At 53.9% G+C, this 16,297-nt stretch overlaps 1 protein-coding gene across 1 annotated transcript in view; it reads left to right on the top strand.

Moving 5' to 3' along the window:
• The first annotated feature begins 386 nt into the window (after positions 1 to 386).
• The window catches only part of RASSF1 (Ras association domain family member 1), a 61,834-nt gene continuing 45,923 nt past the window's right edge, over positions 387 to 16,297 (top strand). Inside the window, exons 1-2 of the mRNA XM_069736051.1 lie at positions 387 to 1,233; positions 5,912 to 6,036. Of these exons, the coding sequence (XP_069592152.1) occupies positions 903 to 1,233; positions 5,912 to 6,036 (456 nt within the window). The 5' untranslated portion in view covers positions 387 to 902. The remainder of the gene's footprint in view (positions 1,234 to 5,911; positions 6,037 to 16,297) is intronic.

The raw sequence follows: 16,297 nt of genomic DNA, 5'->3' as shown, positions 1-16,297 counted from the left end.
CGCCGTACCCCCGGCCCCCATGTTTCGCTCGCTGTACCCCCGGCCCCCATGTTTCGCTCGCTGTACCCCCGGCCCCCATGTTTCGCTCGCTGTACCCCCGGCCCCCATGTTTCGCTCGCCGTACCCGGCTCAGTGTTGGCGGGCACATTTATAGGTAGGGGTGCGTGGCGCTGATTGCGGTCAGTGGCCCCTGGGGCTCTTCTGCTGCTCGATCATCAGGTTGAGGGAACTTTTCTGCATTTTTCTCTCTCCTCTCGTCACCGCTGCCTCCACATTCTGGCTTTTCACTAATCTATTTTGTTTTTTGCTCTTTCTGTGGGGCAGCGCCGGCCGGGGTCTCCTCCGCCCCCCGTATCTCCTCCGCTGCTGACGTTCTTCTTTACTCCAGACATTTTCCATCCTACAAAGCGGTTTCGTCGGTCACTTCGGGCTGGCGACGTCTTTTTCTCCACTTTTGCTTTTCTTTGTCCTGACTTTGCAGGATCTTTTGTGGAGTTGCCAGGTCCCCTCTTCGTTTCCCCCGGACCCCCGCAGCTGTTGGCATGGCTTCCCTAACCCCTTCATGGCCAGATCCCACACTCACCCGCCGTCCATCCTGCTGATTGTCACCAGACTGTGACACTGAACTTCAGGGGGTGGTCTGTGAATTCCTGAGACCCCCACAGCCCCCGCTGCAGCTCGGATTTTGGGGACCCTGATAACGTTTTCTGTCATCGATGATGAGAAGTTCAAACTGTAAGAAAGCGAAGAAAGAAAGACGGAAGAATAAGACCGAGGGGAGGAGGGAAGGAAGCCAGAAATGAGACAGAAGAAGAAAGGAAGAGGCGCTGCAGCAGCCGGCAGTGAGAGGTCGGGGTCACGCTGACCCCCAGACTGCACCCCATTGACCCCCAGCTTACCTGATGTCTTATGAGATGATAGAACTGCGGACCCTGAGTCCATGCGAGGAGCTGGAGGGGCTGGATCTGACCAAGGCCCCCAAAGGAGGTCACCGGCTGGAGCGGACGAACGCGGTGCGGATCCCCCCGGGCAGAGCGCCCCTCATCCTACAGCGGAGAAGGCTGGTGCCAGGACAGGAGGACCCGCTGCCCCCCGGACAGGAGGACCCGCTGCCCCCAGGCAAAGTCGGCAGGGGGCACTACTTCCAGCCCACGTCCCCCGCACAGTACACCTGGTGCGACCTCTGCGGGGACTTCATCTGGGGCATCTACCGGAAGAGCCTGCGCTGCGCCTGTGAGTACCAACCTGTTAATGGAGGGTACGGCCGTGTTCACACGTGCGAGCACTGGCCTCTGCACACAACGGCTATGTCTGTTTATAAAATCTCATTTCAATTGGGTCCGTTTTTGTTTTGTTTTTTACCATTGAAGTCTATGGAAACCGGATCCGTTATTTCGCCATCCACTTTTCTTTCATGGCTCCAGTTCAAATGGGAGAACAAGAGATGGCGAAATAACGGATCCAGTTTCCATACACTTCAATGGTGAAAAAAAGAACAGTATTCTGCTGTGACATCATGTCTTATCCTCCAGTCACCTCCAGAGCTGCAGTCACTATCCTGCTGTGACATCGTGTCTTATCCTCCAGTCACCTCCAGAGCTGCACTCACTATTCTGCTGTTACATCATGTCTTATCCTCCAGTCACCTCCAGATCTGCAGTCACTATTAAGCTTTTACATCGTCTTATCCTCCAGTCACCTCCAGAGCTGCACTCACTGTTCTGCTGTTACATCATGCCTTATCCTCCAGAGCTGCACTCACTATTCTGCTGTTACATCATGTCTTATCCTCCAGTCACCTCCAGAGCTGCACTCACTATTCTGCTGTGACATCATGTCTTATCCTCCTGTCACATCCAGAGCTGCAGTCACTATCCTGCTGTGACATCGTGTCTTATCCTCCAGTCACCTCCAGAGCTGCACTCACTATTCTGCTGTTACATCATGCCTTATCCTCCAGTCACCACCAGAGCTGCCATCAGTATTCTGCTGTGACATCATGTCTTATCCTCCAGTCACCTCCAGAGCTGCACTCACTATTCTGCTGTGACATCATGTCTTATCCTCCAGTCACCTCCAGAGCTGCAGTCACTATCCTGCTGTGACATCGTGTCTTATCCTCCAGTCACCTCCAGAGCTGCACTCACTATTCTGCTGTTACATCATGTCTTATCCTCCAGTCACCTCCAGATCTGCAGTCACTATTAAGCTTTTACATCGTCTTATCCTCCAGTCACCTCCAGAGCTGCACTCACTGTTCTGCTGTTACATCATGCCTTATCCTCCAGAGCTGCACTCACTATTCTGCTGTTACATCATGTCTTATCCTCCAGTCACCTCCAGAGCTGCACTCACTATTCTGCTGTGACATCTTGTCTTATCCTCCAGTCACCTCCAGAGCTGCACTCACTGTTCTGCTGTTACATCATGCCTTATCCTCCAGAGCTGCACTCACTATTCTGCTGTTACATCATGTCTTATCCTCCAGTCACCTCCAGAGCTGCAGTCACTATCCTGCTGTTACATCTTGTCTTATCCTCCAGTCACCTCCAGAGCTGCACTCACTATTCTGCTGTTACATCATGTCTTATCCTCCAGTCACCTCCAGATCTGCAGTCACTATTAAGCTTTTACATCGTCTTATCCTCCAGTCACCTCCAGAGCTGCACTCACTGTTCTGCTGTTACATCATGTCTTATCCTCCAGTCACCTCCAGAGCTGCACTCACTATTATGCTGTTACATCATCTTATCCTCCGGTCACCTCCAGAGCTGCACTCACTATTCTGCTGTTACATCGTCTTATCCTCCTGTCACCTCCAGAGCTGCACTCACTATTCTGCTGTTACATCATTACATCATGTCTTATCCTCCAGTCGCCTCCAGAGCTGCAGTCACTATTCTGCTGTTACATTGTGTCTTATCCTCCAGTCACCTCCAGAGCTGCACTCAGTATTCTGCTGTTACATTCTTATCCTCCAGTCACCTCCAGAGCTGCACTCACTATTCTGCTGTTGCATCATGTCTTATCCTCCAGTCACCTCCAGAGTTGCTGTCAATAATTTTCTGTTACATTGTGTCTTATCCTCCAGCCACCTCCAGAGCTGCGGTCACTATTCTGCTGTTACATTGTGTCTTAGGCTGGGTTCACATTGCGTTATGGCGGTACGTTTAACGGACTACGTTACACCGCGGCATAACGCGGTGTAACGTAGTCCATTAACGCCGCCATAGACTGCAATGTCGGACGCATCGCTAGCGCACGCCCACAATGGGTGTGCGCTAGCGATGTGCCATCATTTGAGTGACGAACCCGAGACGCGGGCTGCAGCGTTTCCGGGTCCGCCACTGGTAGCGCAGATAGAGCTAGCAGAAGCTCCATCTGCGATAGCGCTGTGCAAAAGTCGTCACTTGCGTTAGCGCAGTCCGTTCAACATATGCGTTGAACGGACTGCACTAACGCAATGTGAACCTAGCCTTATCCTCCAGTGCAGCGCCCCAGAGTCCTGGTCGTTGCAGTAATGTCGCTCTGCCACTAAGGGGAGTGATGTTATGTCTGATTGCACTAAAGGAGTTCACCTGACCAGGTATCACAGTCACACATTACACTTCACACTCCGGCCACCAGGGGGAGCAAAAGGCACTATGTATTAGGCCACTCCTCACACTTTGGTAAAACTGGGGGTTGGATAGGAAGTTAGGACAGAACGCAGCCTGGGAGAGCTCCAGGGAGGACCTGTCAGGGGTGGGATCCTGGCAGGGACCTAGCAGAAAGAGTAGAAAGTGACGGAGCCGCACCTGCACTACCTTGCGGCGGCATCCTAAGGAAGGACACAAAGAGAAGGATATTGTGGAGAAGTGAGAAACGAGATCACAGCACAAAGGAGATAGAACCAGTAGGAGTCGTGCCCCGGAGAACGGCAACATCCTACTGAGGCGCGTAGCCGGTGGCCGGAACACCGAGGAAGTAACTGACTCTATGCCTTACTTCAAATACCGCAGGACAGTTGATTATAGGTTGGCTGTCTACCATACATCACCTAAGAAGACATAGGGGGCAAACGTGGAGAGGGGCATCTCTAGGGTCGCAGAATAGCTCCGAGCCTTCCCGTCATACGGGTGCGTCCTATCCAGATATACTTGGGGGACGGAGAGAGAACGAACGAATACAAAAGTTGTGAGGACTATCCCGAATGCTCAGCAGGGAAGCACTACAACACACAGGCGCTAGTGGTAGGCACTGATTTCCACCTGCAAAGGGAACTCTGGATGTGCCCATCGGACCGGCCGGTCTCAGCCCTGTTAGCAGTGCTCTGGATTGCGGATCCTGAAGTCACCAGTAAAGAGGTAAAGAGACTGCAACCCTGTGTCCTCGTTATTAACTGCACCTCACACCATCACCACCTACATTATCGGGAGGCCCTGGGGACATACTTCACCTGTGGGAAGGTATACCATCTAGCTGCCACAACATCACCCCAGCGGACCCCAAGCAGCGTCGGTCATCCTGACCGAACACCACAGGTGGCGTCACGAAACCTTGACAAACTATCATCAACCCTTTCATTGGACGCCCCTTAGCAGGGTCACGGACCGGGTCCAGCCACCGTGACAACCCCAGCACTGAGACAGAGAGGACCGGTACTGAGAACCCGCGGCCCTGTGTCTGGGGGCGCTCCACCAGTCACTTCCAAAGCTGCAGTCACTATTCTGCTCTTACATCATGTCTTATCCTCCAGTCACCTCCAGAGCTGCACTCAGTATTCTGCTGTTACATCATGTCTTATCCTCCAGTCACCTCCAGAGCTGCACTCAGTATTCTGCTGTTACATCGTGTCTTATCCTCCAGCCACCTCCAGAGCTGCAGTCACTATTCTGCTGTTACATTGTGTCTTATCCTCCAGCCACCTTCAGAGCTGCAGTCACTATTCTGCTGTTACAGCGTGTCTTATCCTCCAGCCACCTCCAGAGCTGCAGTCACTATTCTGCTGTTACATCGTGTCTTATCCTCCAGCCACCTTCAGAGCTGCAGTCACTATTCTGCTGTTACATTGTGTCTTATCCTCCAGTCACCTCCAGAGCTGCAGTCACTATTCTGCTGTTACATTCTTATCCTCCAGCCACCTCCAGAGCTGCACTCATTATTCTGCTGTTACATTGTGTCTTATCCTCCAGTCACCTCCAGAGCTGCACTCACTATTCTGCTGTTAGGCTACGTTCACATTAGCGTTGTGTGCCGCTGCGTCGGCGACGCAATGCACAACGCACGCAAAAACGCTGCGTTTTGCGACACATGCGTCGTTTTTTGCCGAAATTTGGACGCAAGAAAAATGCAACTTGTTGCGTTTTCTTGGTCCGACGCTTGCGGCAAAAAAGACGCATGCGTCGCACAACGCAACAAACAAAAACGCATGCGTCCCCCATGTTAAATATAGGGGCGCATGACGCATGCGTCGCCGCTGCGTCGCCCGACGCAAACTAGCATAACGCTAGTGTGAACGTAGCCTTACATCATGTTGTAACGGGGTCTACCAAGCGTCTTCTGTGCCGCTGCTCCGTCCTCTGTGCCGCTGCTCTTCCCTCTGTGCCGCTGCTCTTCCGTGTGCCGCTGCGCCTCTCTCTGTGCCGCTGCGCCTCCCTCTGTGCCGCTGCGCCTCCCTCTGTGCCGCTGCTCCGTCCTCTGTGCCGCTGCTCCGTCCTCTGTGCCGCTGCTCCGTCCTCTGTGCCGCTGCGCTTCCTCCTGTGCCGCTGTGCGTCCTCCTGTGCCGCTGAGCATCTTCTGTGCTGGCTCATTTCCCTCCAACGCCTCTCCTTTTTCTCCTATGGCGTAGAAATGACACGTGGCGCCCCCTGCTGGGGATGTGCTGTGTTTGGGCCTCACCAGTCACCTGCATTACTCTTGTGTCTCGCAGATTGCAGTTTCACCTGTCACTACCGATGCCGCGCTCTCATCCGATTGGACTGCAGCAGAGAAGATGACACGGACAGTGACAGCGACCAATCACAGGACACGGCCTGGGAGAAAGACACTAATGTGGTAAGACCACCATACCTGGTGACCCCCATATTACCCGAAACTGAACACTACCCATGACTGGAAAATCGGAGAGGGGTCTGGAGGAGGCGGCAGAAAAGTCTGGAGGAAGGGGGCCGAGGAGTCTGGAGGAAGGGGGCCGAGGAGTCTGGAGGAAGGGGGCCGAGGAGTCTGGAGGAAGGGGGCCGAGGAGTCTGGAGGAAGGGGGCCGAGGAGTCTGGAGGAATGGGGCCGAGGAGTCTGGAGGAATGGGGCCGAGGAGACTGTAGTAAGGGGGCCGAGGAGTCTGGAGGAAGGGGGCCGAGGAGTCTGGAGGAAGGGGGCCGAGGAGTCTGGAGGAAGGGGGCCGAGGAGTCTGGAGGAAGGGGGCCGAGGAGTCTGGAGGAATGGGGCAGAGGAGTCTGGAGGAATGGGGCAGAGGAGTCTGGAGGAGGGGGCAGAGGAGTCTGGCGGGAGGGGGCAGAGGAGTCTGGCGGGAGGGGGCAGAGGAGTCTGGCGGGAGGGGGCAGAGGAGTCTGGAGGAGGGGACAGTGGAGTCTGGAGGAGGGAACAGAGGAGTCTGGAGGAATGGGGCCGAGGAGTCTGGAGGAATGGGGCCGAGGAGTCTGGAGGAATGGGGCCGAGGAGTCTGGAGGAGGGGGCAGAGGAGTCTGGAGGAAGGGGCAGAGGAGTCTGGAGGAGGGGGGCCCAGGAGACTGGAGGAAGGGGGCAGAGGAGACTGGAGGAAGGGGGCAGAGGAGTCTGGAGGAGGGAACAGAGGAGTCTGGAGGAATGGGGCCGAGGAGTCTGGAGGAATGGGGCCGAGGAGTCTGGAGGAGGGGGCAGAGGAGTCTGGAGGAAGGGGCAGAGGAGTCTGGAGGAAGGGGCAGAGGAGTCTGGAGGAGGGGGGCCCAGGAGACTGGAGGAAGGGGGCAGAGGAGTCTGGAGGAGGGAACAGAGGAGTCTGGAGGAATGGGGCCGAGGAGTCTGGAGGAATGGGGCCGAGGAGTCTGGAGGAGGGGGCAGAGGAGTCTGGAGGAAGGGGCAGAGGAGTCTGGAGGAGGGGGGCCCAGGAGACTGGAGGAAGGGGGCAGAGGAGTCTGAAGGAGGGGGGCAGAGGAGTCTGGAGGAAGGGGGAAGAAGAGTCTGAAGGAAGGGGGAAGAGGAGTCTGGAGGAGGGGGCAGAGGAGTCTGGAGGAAGGGGGAAGAAGAGTCTGGAGGAAGGGCAGAGGAGTCTGGAGGAAGGGGCAGAGGAGTCTGGAGGAGGGGACAGAGGAGTCTGGAGGAAGGGGGCAGAGGAGTCTGGAGGGAGGGGGCGGAGGAGTCTGGAGGAATGGGGCAGAGGAGTCTGGAGGAATGGGGCAGAGGAGTCTGGAGGAATGGGGCAGAGGAGTCTGGAGGAATGGGGCAGAGGAGTCTGGAGGAATGGGGCAGAGGAGTCTGGCGGGAGGGGGCAGAGGAGTCTGGAGGAGGGGGCAGAGGAGTCTGGAGGAAGGGGCAGAGGAGTCTGGAGGAGGGGGGCCCAGGAGACTGGAGGAAGGGGGCAGAGGAGACTGGAGGAAGGGGGCAGAGGAGTCTGGAGGAGGGAACAGAGGAGTCTGGAGGAATGGGGCCGAGGAGTCTGGAGGAATGGGGCCGAGGAGTCTGGAGGAGGGGGCAGAGGAGTCTGGAGGAAGGGGCAGAGGAGTCTGGAGGAAGGGGCAGAGGAGTCTGGAGGAGGGGGGCCCAGGAGACTGGAGGAAGGGGGCAGAGGAGTCTGGAGGAGGGAACAGAGGAGTCTGGAGGAATGGGGCCGAGGAGTCTGGAGGAATGGGGCCGAGGAGTCTGGAGGAGGGGGCAGAGGAGTCTGGAGGAAGGGGCAGAGGAGTCTGGAGGAGGGGGGCCCAGGAGACTGGAGGAAGGGGGCAGAGGAGTCTGAAGGAGGGGGGCAGAGGAGTCTGGAGGAAGGGGGAAGAAGAGTCTGAAGGAAGGGGGAAGAGGAGTCTGGAGGAGGGGGCAGAGGAGTCTGGAGGAAGGGGGAAGAAGAGTCTGGAGGAGGGGCAGAGGAGTCTGGAGGAAGGGGCAGAGGAGTCTGGAGGAGGGGACAGAGGAGTCTGGAGGAAGGGGGCAGAGGAGTCTGGAGGGAGGGGGCGGAGGAGTCTGGAGGAATGGGGCAGAGGAGTCTGGAGGAATGGGGCAGAGGAGTCTGGAGGAATGGGGCAGAGGAGTCTGGCGGGAGGGGGCAGAGGAGTCTGGAGGAGGGGGCAGAGGAGTCTGGAGGGAGGGGGCAGAGGAGTCTGGAGAGGGGACAGTGGAGTCTGGAGGAGGGAACAGAGGAGTCTGGAGGAATGGGGCCGAGGAGTCTGGAGGAGGGGCAGAGGAGTCTGGAGGAAGGGGCAGAGGAGTCTGGAGGAAGGGGCAGAGGAGTCTGGAGGAAGGGGGCAGAGGAGTCTGGAGGCGGGAACAGAGGAGTCTGGAGGAATGGGGCCAAGGAGTCTGGAGGAATGGGGCCGAGGAGTCTGGAGGAATGGGGCCGAGGAGTCTGGAGGAATGGGGCAGAGGAGTCTGGAGGAATGGGGCAGAGGAGTCTGGCGGGAGGGGGCAGAGGAGTCTGGAGGAGGGGGCAGAGGAGTCTGGAGGGAGGGGGCAGAGGAGTCTGGAGAGGGGACAGTGGAGTCTGGAGGAGGGAACAGAGGAGTCTGGAGGAAGGGGGCAGAGGAGTCTGGAGGAAGGGGGCAGAGGAGTCTGGAGGAAGGGGGCAGAGGAGTCTGGAGGAATGGGGCAGAGGAGTCTGGAGGAAGGGGGCAGAGGAGTCTGGAGGAGGGGGCAGAGGAGTCTGAAGGAATGGGGCCGAGGAGTCTGGAGGAATGGGGCAGAGGAGTCTGGAGGAGGGGGCAGAGGAGTCTGGAGGAAGGGGGCATTGAGTTGTGTAGAACATAAAAAGAGCCCCCTATAAAGTTGGGTTGCAGCGACTGCAGAATCCATATAAATTGATAATTGGTCACCCCCTGCTGTGCCGGCCAGAGATCTGTCCCTTTAAGACAACGCTGGTCCCGTAGTTAACCCATAGTGACCCTTGGACTGTGTATAATTTTCTGACCCTGAAATAATCTGAACTGTCAGAAACGTCAGACGTACCGACTGTATCTGGGGGCTTCATCCTTATCCGCATCTTCTGAGTGTGGTTGTCAGACAATAAGAGAGTTGTCAGCCCAGTGTACATGTGTTTTCAAAGGGGAAAGGAGGAACAAATGCAACTCGGGATCTTAAAGGGTCCCGGATGTCGGACCCCACTGATGATAGTAATGCCATATCATTTGTTACATAAAATATCCCTTTAAATATCAACCACCACGTCCAATCCCTGTGAAGGTGCGGCAGGTCTGTAGTTGAGGCCGGGCCTCTGTGAGTGGAGGCCGCTCAGTGTCACAGAGTAATGGCCGTGGTTAGATTACAGCCTGATTTTACAGCGATGACCCCGAGGGGCCGGTAACTATTAAAGGCAGGATGTTCCCACATCTGGCAGCTGACCCCCGGCCTCAGGATGCACGGTCATGTGATCAAGAGTTGCTGCCAAAATCACAAGAACAAAGATTAATATGAAGTAGAGCAGCGGGGGAAGGGGCGTCATGTGCTAATCACAGGGTCCATGTACAGCACTGACAGGAGCTCACCATCCTGGTCGCTCTTCTCTGAACTTGCTCCAGCTTTTCAATGTCTTTATTACAATGTGGAGCCCAGAACTGGACCCAGTATCCAGATGATGCCTGACCAAGGAGGAGTAGAGGGAGATAATGACTTCACGTGATCTAGACTCGGTGCTTCTCTTAATACATCCTAGAATTGGATTTGCCTTTTTTTGCTGCTGCATCACCCAGGTGACTCATGTGCAGTCTGTGATCTATTAGTATACACAAGTCTTTTTCACACGTGCTGTTGCTTAGTTCTATTCCTCCCATTCTGTAGATGTAATTTTTGTTTTTCTTGCCCGGATGTAGAATCTTGCGTTTCTCCCTGTTAAATCCCATTCTATTAATCGCTGCCCATTGTTCAAGCTTCTGTAGATCCTTCTGAATCTTTCCTGTCTTCTCTAGTGTTAGCTTTCCCTCCAGCAGCCCAGAGTCATGTGACCCTGTGGATTACGCCTTCGGTGCCCACTTTGATGCCATTTTTATGCCACTTTCATAATTGTTGCAGCTGCTCTTATGTGTGTTCACGTCCGGGCTCCGCACCATTATATTGTTCTCATCATTTCTTATTGTTATTAAACCTGTAAAAAAAAAAAAAAAAAAAACATTTTGTAAGTAAGAAACAACTTCAGCCTCGTATCAAAATCTGCTGCACTGAAAAATAACTGCCAGCAGCTGCGGAGGTCTAGGACTGGGACTGTATCTGGAACTGGGACTGTATATGGGACTGGATCTGGGTCTTGGACTGGATCTAGGACTGGGTTTAGGACTGGATCTTATTCTAGGACTGCATCTGGGTCTAGGACTGGATCTGGGTCTAGGACTGGATCTGGGTCTAGGGCTAGGACTGGATCTTATTATAGAACTGGATCTGGGTCTAGGACTGGATCTAGGACTGGATCTAGGACTGGATCTTATTCTAGGACTGGATCTGGGTCTAGGAATATTTCTGGGTCTAGCACTGGGACTGGATCTATGACTGGATCTGGGTCTAGGACTGAATCTAGAACTGGGACTAGGACTCGATCTTATTCTAGGGCTGAATCAGGGTCTAGCACTGGATCTGGGTCTAGGACTGGATCTAGCACTGGATCTGGGTCTAGCTCTGAATCTGGGTCTAGGACTGGATCTGGGTCCAGCACTGGATCTGGGTCTAGGACTGGATCTGGGTCTAGCACTGGATCTGGGTCTAGGACTGGATCTAGATCTGGGTCTAGGACTGGATCTGGGTCTATGACTGGATCTGGGTCTAGGACTGGATCTGGGTCTAGGACTGGATCTGGGTCTAGGACTGGGTCTGGTGCTGGATCTGGGTCCAGCACTGGATCTGAGTCTAGGACTGGATCTGGGTCTAGCACTGCATCTGGGTCTAGGACTGGATCTGGGTCTAGCACTGGATCTGAGTCTAGGACTGGATCTGGTTCCAGCACTGCATCTGAGTCTAGGACTGGATCTGGGTTTAGCGATGGATCTGGGTTTAGCGCTGGATCTGGGTCTAGCGCTGGATCTGGGTCTAGTGCTGGATCTAGGTCTAGGACTGGATCTGGGTCTAGCACTGGATCTAGGTCTAGGGCTGGATCTTGGTCTAGGACTGAATCTGGGTCTAGCACTGGATCTAGGTCTAGCACTGGGTCTAGGAATGGGTTTAGGACTGGATCTTATTCTAGATCTGCATCTGGGTCTAGGACCGGATCTGGGTCTTGGACTGGGACTGGATCTAGGACTAGATCTTGTTCTAAGACTGGATCTTGTTCTAGGACTGGATCTGGTTCCAGCACTGCATCTGGGTCTAGGACAGGATCTGGGTCTAGCGATGGATCTGAGTTTAGCACTGGATCTTGTTCTAGGACTGGATCTGGTTCCAGCACTGCATCTGGGTCTAGGACTGGATCTGGGTCTAGCGATGGATCTGAGTTTAGCACTGGATCTGGGTCTAGCACTGGATCTGAGTCTAGGACTGGATCTGGTTCCAGCACTGCATCTGGGTCTAGGACTGGATCTGGGTCTAGCGCTGGATCTGGGTCTAGGACTGGATCTGGGTTTAGCGCTGGATCTGGGTCTAGGGCTGGATCTGGGTCTAGGGCTGGATCTTGGTCTATGACTGAATCTGGGTCTAGCACTGGATCTAGGTCTAGCGCTGGATCTGAGTCTAGGACTGGATCTGGGTCCAGCACTGGGTCTAGGACTGGATCTGGGTCTAGCACTGGATCTGGGTCTAACTCTGGGTATAGGGCTGGAACTGGGTCTAGGACTGGATCTGGGTCTAGCGCTGGATCTCGCACTGGATCTGGGTCTAGCATTGGATCTGGGTCTAGCTCTGAATCTGGGTCTAGCTCTGAATCTGGGTCTACGACTGGATCAGGGTCTAGGACTGGATCTAGATCTGGGTCTAGGACTGGATCTGGGTCTAGGACTGGATCTGAGTCTAGAGCTGGATCTGGGTCTAGCACTGGATCTGAGTCTAGGACTGGATCTGGGTCTAGCGATAGATCTGGGTTTAGCACTGTATCTAGGACTGGATCTGGGTCTAGCACTGGATCTGGGTCTAGGACTGGAACTGGGTCTAACACTGGATCTAGGTCTAGCGCAGGATCTGGGTCTAGGAATGGGTTTAGGACAGGATCTTTTTATAGGACTGCATCTGGGTCTAGGACTGGATCTTGTTCTAGGACTGGATCTTGTTCTAGGACTGGATCTGAGTCTAGGACTGATTCTGGGTCTAGCACTGGGACTGGATCTATGACTGGGTCTAGGGCTGGATCTGGGTCTAGGGCTGGATGTGGGTCTAGGACTGGATCTGGGTCTAGGGCTTGATCTAGGTCTAGGGCTGGATCTGGGTCTAGGACTGGATCTAGGTCTAGGACTGGATCTAGGGCTGGATCTGAGTCTAGGGCTGGATCTGGGTCTAGGGCTGGATCTGGGTCTAGGACTGGATCTTATTCTAGCTGTGGGTCTAGGGCTGGATCTGGGTCTAGGACTTGATCTTATTCTAGCACTGGATCTGGGTCTAGGGCTGAATCTGGGTCTAGGACTGGATCTTATTCTAGCACTGGATCTGGGTCTAGGGCTCGATCTGGGTCTAGGACTGGATCTGGGTCTAGCACTGGATCTGGGTCTAGGACTGGATCTTATTTTAGCACTGGATCTGGGTCTAGGGCTGGATCTGGGTCTAGGGCTGGATCTGGGTCTAGGACTGGAACTTATTCTAGCACTGGATCTGGGTCTAGGACTGGATCTGGGTCTAGGGCTGGATCTGGGACTGGAACTTATTCTAGCACTGGATCTGGGTCTAGGGCTGGATCTGGGTCTAGGACTGGATCTTGGTCTAGGGCTGGATCTGGGTCTAGGACTGGATCTTGGTCTAGGGCTGGATCTGGGTCTAGGACTGGAACTTATTCTAGCACTGGATCTGGGTCTAGGGTTGGATCTGGGTCTAGGGCTGGATCTAGGTCTAGAGCTGGATCTGAGTCTAGGGTTGGATCTGGGTCTAGGACTGGATCTTATTCTAGCACTGGATCTTATTCTAGCACTGGAACTTATTCTAGCACTGGATCTGGGTCTAGCACTGGATCTGGGTCTAGGACTGGAACTTATTCTAGCACTGGATCTGGGTCTAGCACTGGATCTGAGTCTAGGACTGGATCTGGGTCTAGGACTGGATCTGGGTCTAGGGCTGGATTTGGGTCTAGGACTGGAACTTATTCTAGCACTGGATCTGGGTCTAGGACTGGAACTTATTCTAGCACTGGATCTGGGTCTAGGACTGGATCTTATTCCAGCACTGGATCTTATTCTAGCACTGGAACTTATTCTATTATTATTATTATACATTTTTATAGCGCCATTTATTCCATGGCGCTTTACATGTGAATACGGGGCAAATATAGACCAATACATTAAACATGAGCAGATAACAAGGCACACGAGTACATAAGGAGGGAGGACCCTGCCCGCGAGGGCTCACAGTCTGCAGGGGGTGGGTGAGGATACACTAGGAGAGGGTAGAGCAGGCTGTGCAGCTGTTCAGTAGGTTGAGGATCACTGCAGGCTGTAGGCTTGTCGGAAGAGATGAGTCTTCAGGTTCTTTTTGAAGGTTTCTATGGTAGGCGCAAGTCTGATGTGTTGGGGTAGAGAGTTCCAGAGTATGGGAGAAGCACGGGAGAAGTCTTGGATGCGGTTATGGGAAGAAGAGATGAGAGGGGAGTAGAGAAGGAGGTCTTGGGAGGATCGGAGGTCGCGTGTAGGTAGGTACCGGGAGACCATGTCACAGATGTATGGAGGAGACAGGTTGTGGATGGCTTTGTATGTCAGTGTGAGGGTTTTGAACTGGAGTCTCTGGGCGATAGGAAGCCAGTGAAGGGCTTGACACAGGGGAGAGGCTGGGGAATAGCGGGGGGACAGGTGGATTAGTCGGGCAGCAGAGTGTAGGATGGATTGGAGCGGTGCCAGAGTGCTAGAGGGGAGTCCAGAGAGTAGGAGGTTGCAGTAGTCGAGGCGGGAGATGATAAGGGCATGCACTAGCGTTTTTGCAGTGTTGCGGTCAAGGAAAGCACGGATCCGGGAAATATTTTTGAGTTTGAGACGACAGGAGGAGGCAAGGGCTTGGATATGTGGCTTGAAAGAGAGGGCAGAGTCGAGGATCACCCCGAGGCACCGGGCGAGTGGGACTGGGGATAGTGAGCAGCCATTGACATTGATGGATAGGTCTGGTGGAGGGGTAGAGTGAGATGGGGGAAAGATGATGAATTCTGTTTTGTCTAGCACTGGATCTGGGTCTAGCACTGGATCTGGGTCTAGGACTGGAACTTATTCTAGCACTGGATCTGGGTCTAGGGCTGGATCTGGGTCTAGGGCTGGATCTGGGACTAGGACTGGAACTTATTCTAGCACTGGATCTGGGTCTAGGGCTGGATCTGGGTCTAGGACTGGATCTGGGTCTAGTGCTGGATCTGGGGTTGGATCTTATTCTAGCACTGGATCTTGGTCTAGCGCTGGATCTGGGGTTGGATCTGGGTCTAGGACTGGATCTTATTCTAGTACTGGATCTTATTCTAGCGCTGGATCTGGGTCTAGGACTGGATCTTATTCTAGCACTGGATCTGGGGTTGGATCTTATTCTAGCACTGGATCTGGGTCTAGTGCTGGATCTGGGGTTGGATCTTATTCTAGCGCTGGATCTGGGTCTAGTGCTGGATCTGGGGTTGGATCTGGGTCTAGGACTGGATCTTATTCTAGCACTGGATCTGGGGTTGGATCTTATTCTAGCACTGGATCTGGGGTTGGATCTTATTCTAGCACTGGATCTGGGGTTGGATCTTATTCTAGCACTGGATCTGGGTCTAGCGCTGGATCTGGGGTTGGATCTAGGTCTAGGACTGGATCTTATTCTAGCACTGGATCTGGGGTTGGATCTTATTCTAACACTGGATCTGGGGTTGGATCTTATTCTAGCACTGGATCTGGGGTTGGATCTTATTCTAGCACTGGATCTGGGTCTAGCGCTGGATCTGGGGTTGGATCTTATTCTAGCACAGGATCTGGGTCTAGTGCTGGATCTGGGGTTGGATCTTATTCTAGCACTGGATCTGGGTCTAGCGCTGGATCTGGGGTTGGATCTGGGTCTAGGACTGGATCTTATTCTAGCACTGGATCTGGGGTTGGATCTTATTCTAGCACTGGATCTGGGGTTGGATCTTATTCTAGCACTGGATCTGGGGTTGGATCTTATTCTAGCACTGGATCTTATTCTAGCGCTGGATCTTATTCTAGCGCTGGATCTGGGGTTGGATCTTATTCTAGCGCTGGATCTGGGGTTGGATCTTATTCTAGCGCTGGATCTGGGGTTGGATCTTATTCTAGCACTGGATCTGGGGTTGGATCTGGGTCTAGCACTGGATCTTATTCTAGCGCTGGATCTGGGTCTGGTCTGGGGTTGGATCTGGACCTAGCACTGGATCTGGGTCTAGGACTGGATCTTATTCTAGCGCTGGATCTTATTCTAGCGCTGGAGCTGGGGTTGGACCTGGGGTTGGATCTTATTCTTGCACTGGATCTGGGGTTGGATCTTATTCTAGCACTGGATCTTATTCTAGCGCTGGATCTGGGGTTGGATCTTATTCTAGCGCTGGATCTGGGGTTGGATCTTATTCTAGCACTGGATCTTATTCTAGCACTGGATCTTATTCTAGCGCTGGATCTGGGGTTGGATCTTATTCTAGCGCTGGATCTGGGGTTGGATCTTATTCTAGCACTGGATCTTATTCTAGCGCTGGATCTTATTCTAGCGCTGGATCTGGGTCTGGGGTTGGATCTGGACCTAGCACTGGATCTGGGTCTAGGACTGGATCTTATTCTAGCGCTGGATCTGGGGTTGGATCTGGGGTTGGATCTTATTCTAGCACTGGATCTTATTCTAGCGCTGGATCTGGGGTTGGATCTTATTCTAGCGCTGGATCTGGGGTTGGATCTTATTCTAGCACTGGATCTTATTCTAGCGCTGGATCTGGGGTTGGATCTTATTCTAGCGCTGGATCTGGGGTTGGATCTTATTCTAGCACTGGATCTTATTCTAGCGCTGGATCTTATTCTAGCGCTGGATCTGGGTCTGGGCTTGGATC

The sequence above is a fragment of the Ranitomeya imitator genome, chromosome 8 (assembly GCF_032444005.1).
Source record: "Ranitomeya imitator isolate aRanImi1 chromosome 8, aRanImi1.pri, whole genome shotgun sequence".
In the NCBI taxonomy this organism is placed as follows: domain Eukaryota; kingdom Metazoa; phylum Chordata; class Amphibia; order Anura; family Dendrobatidae; genus Ranitomeya; species Ranitomeya imitator.
This window is presented reverse-complemented; position numbering and strand designations above follow the sequence as displayed.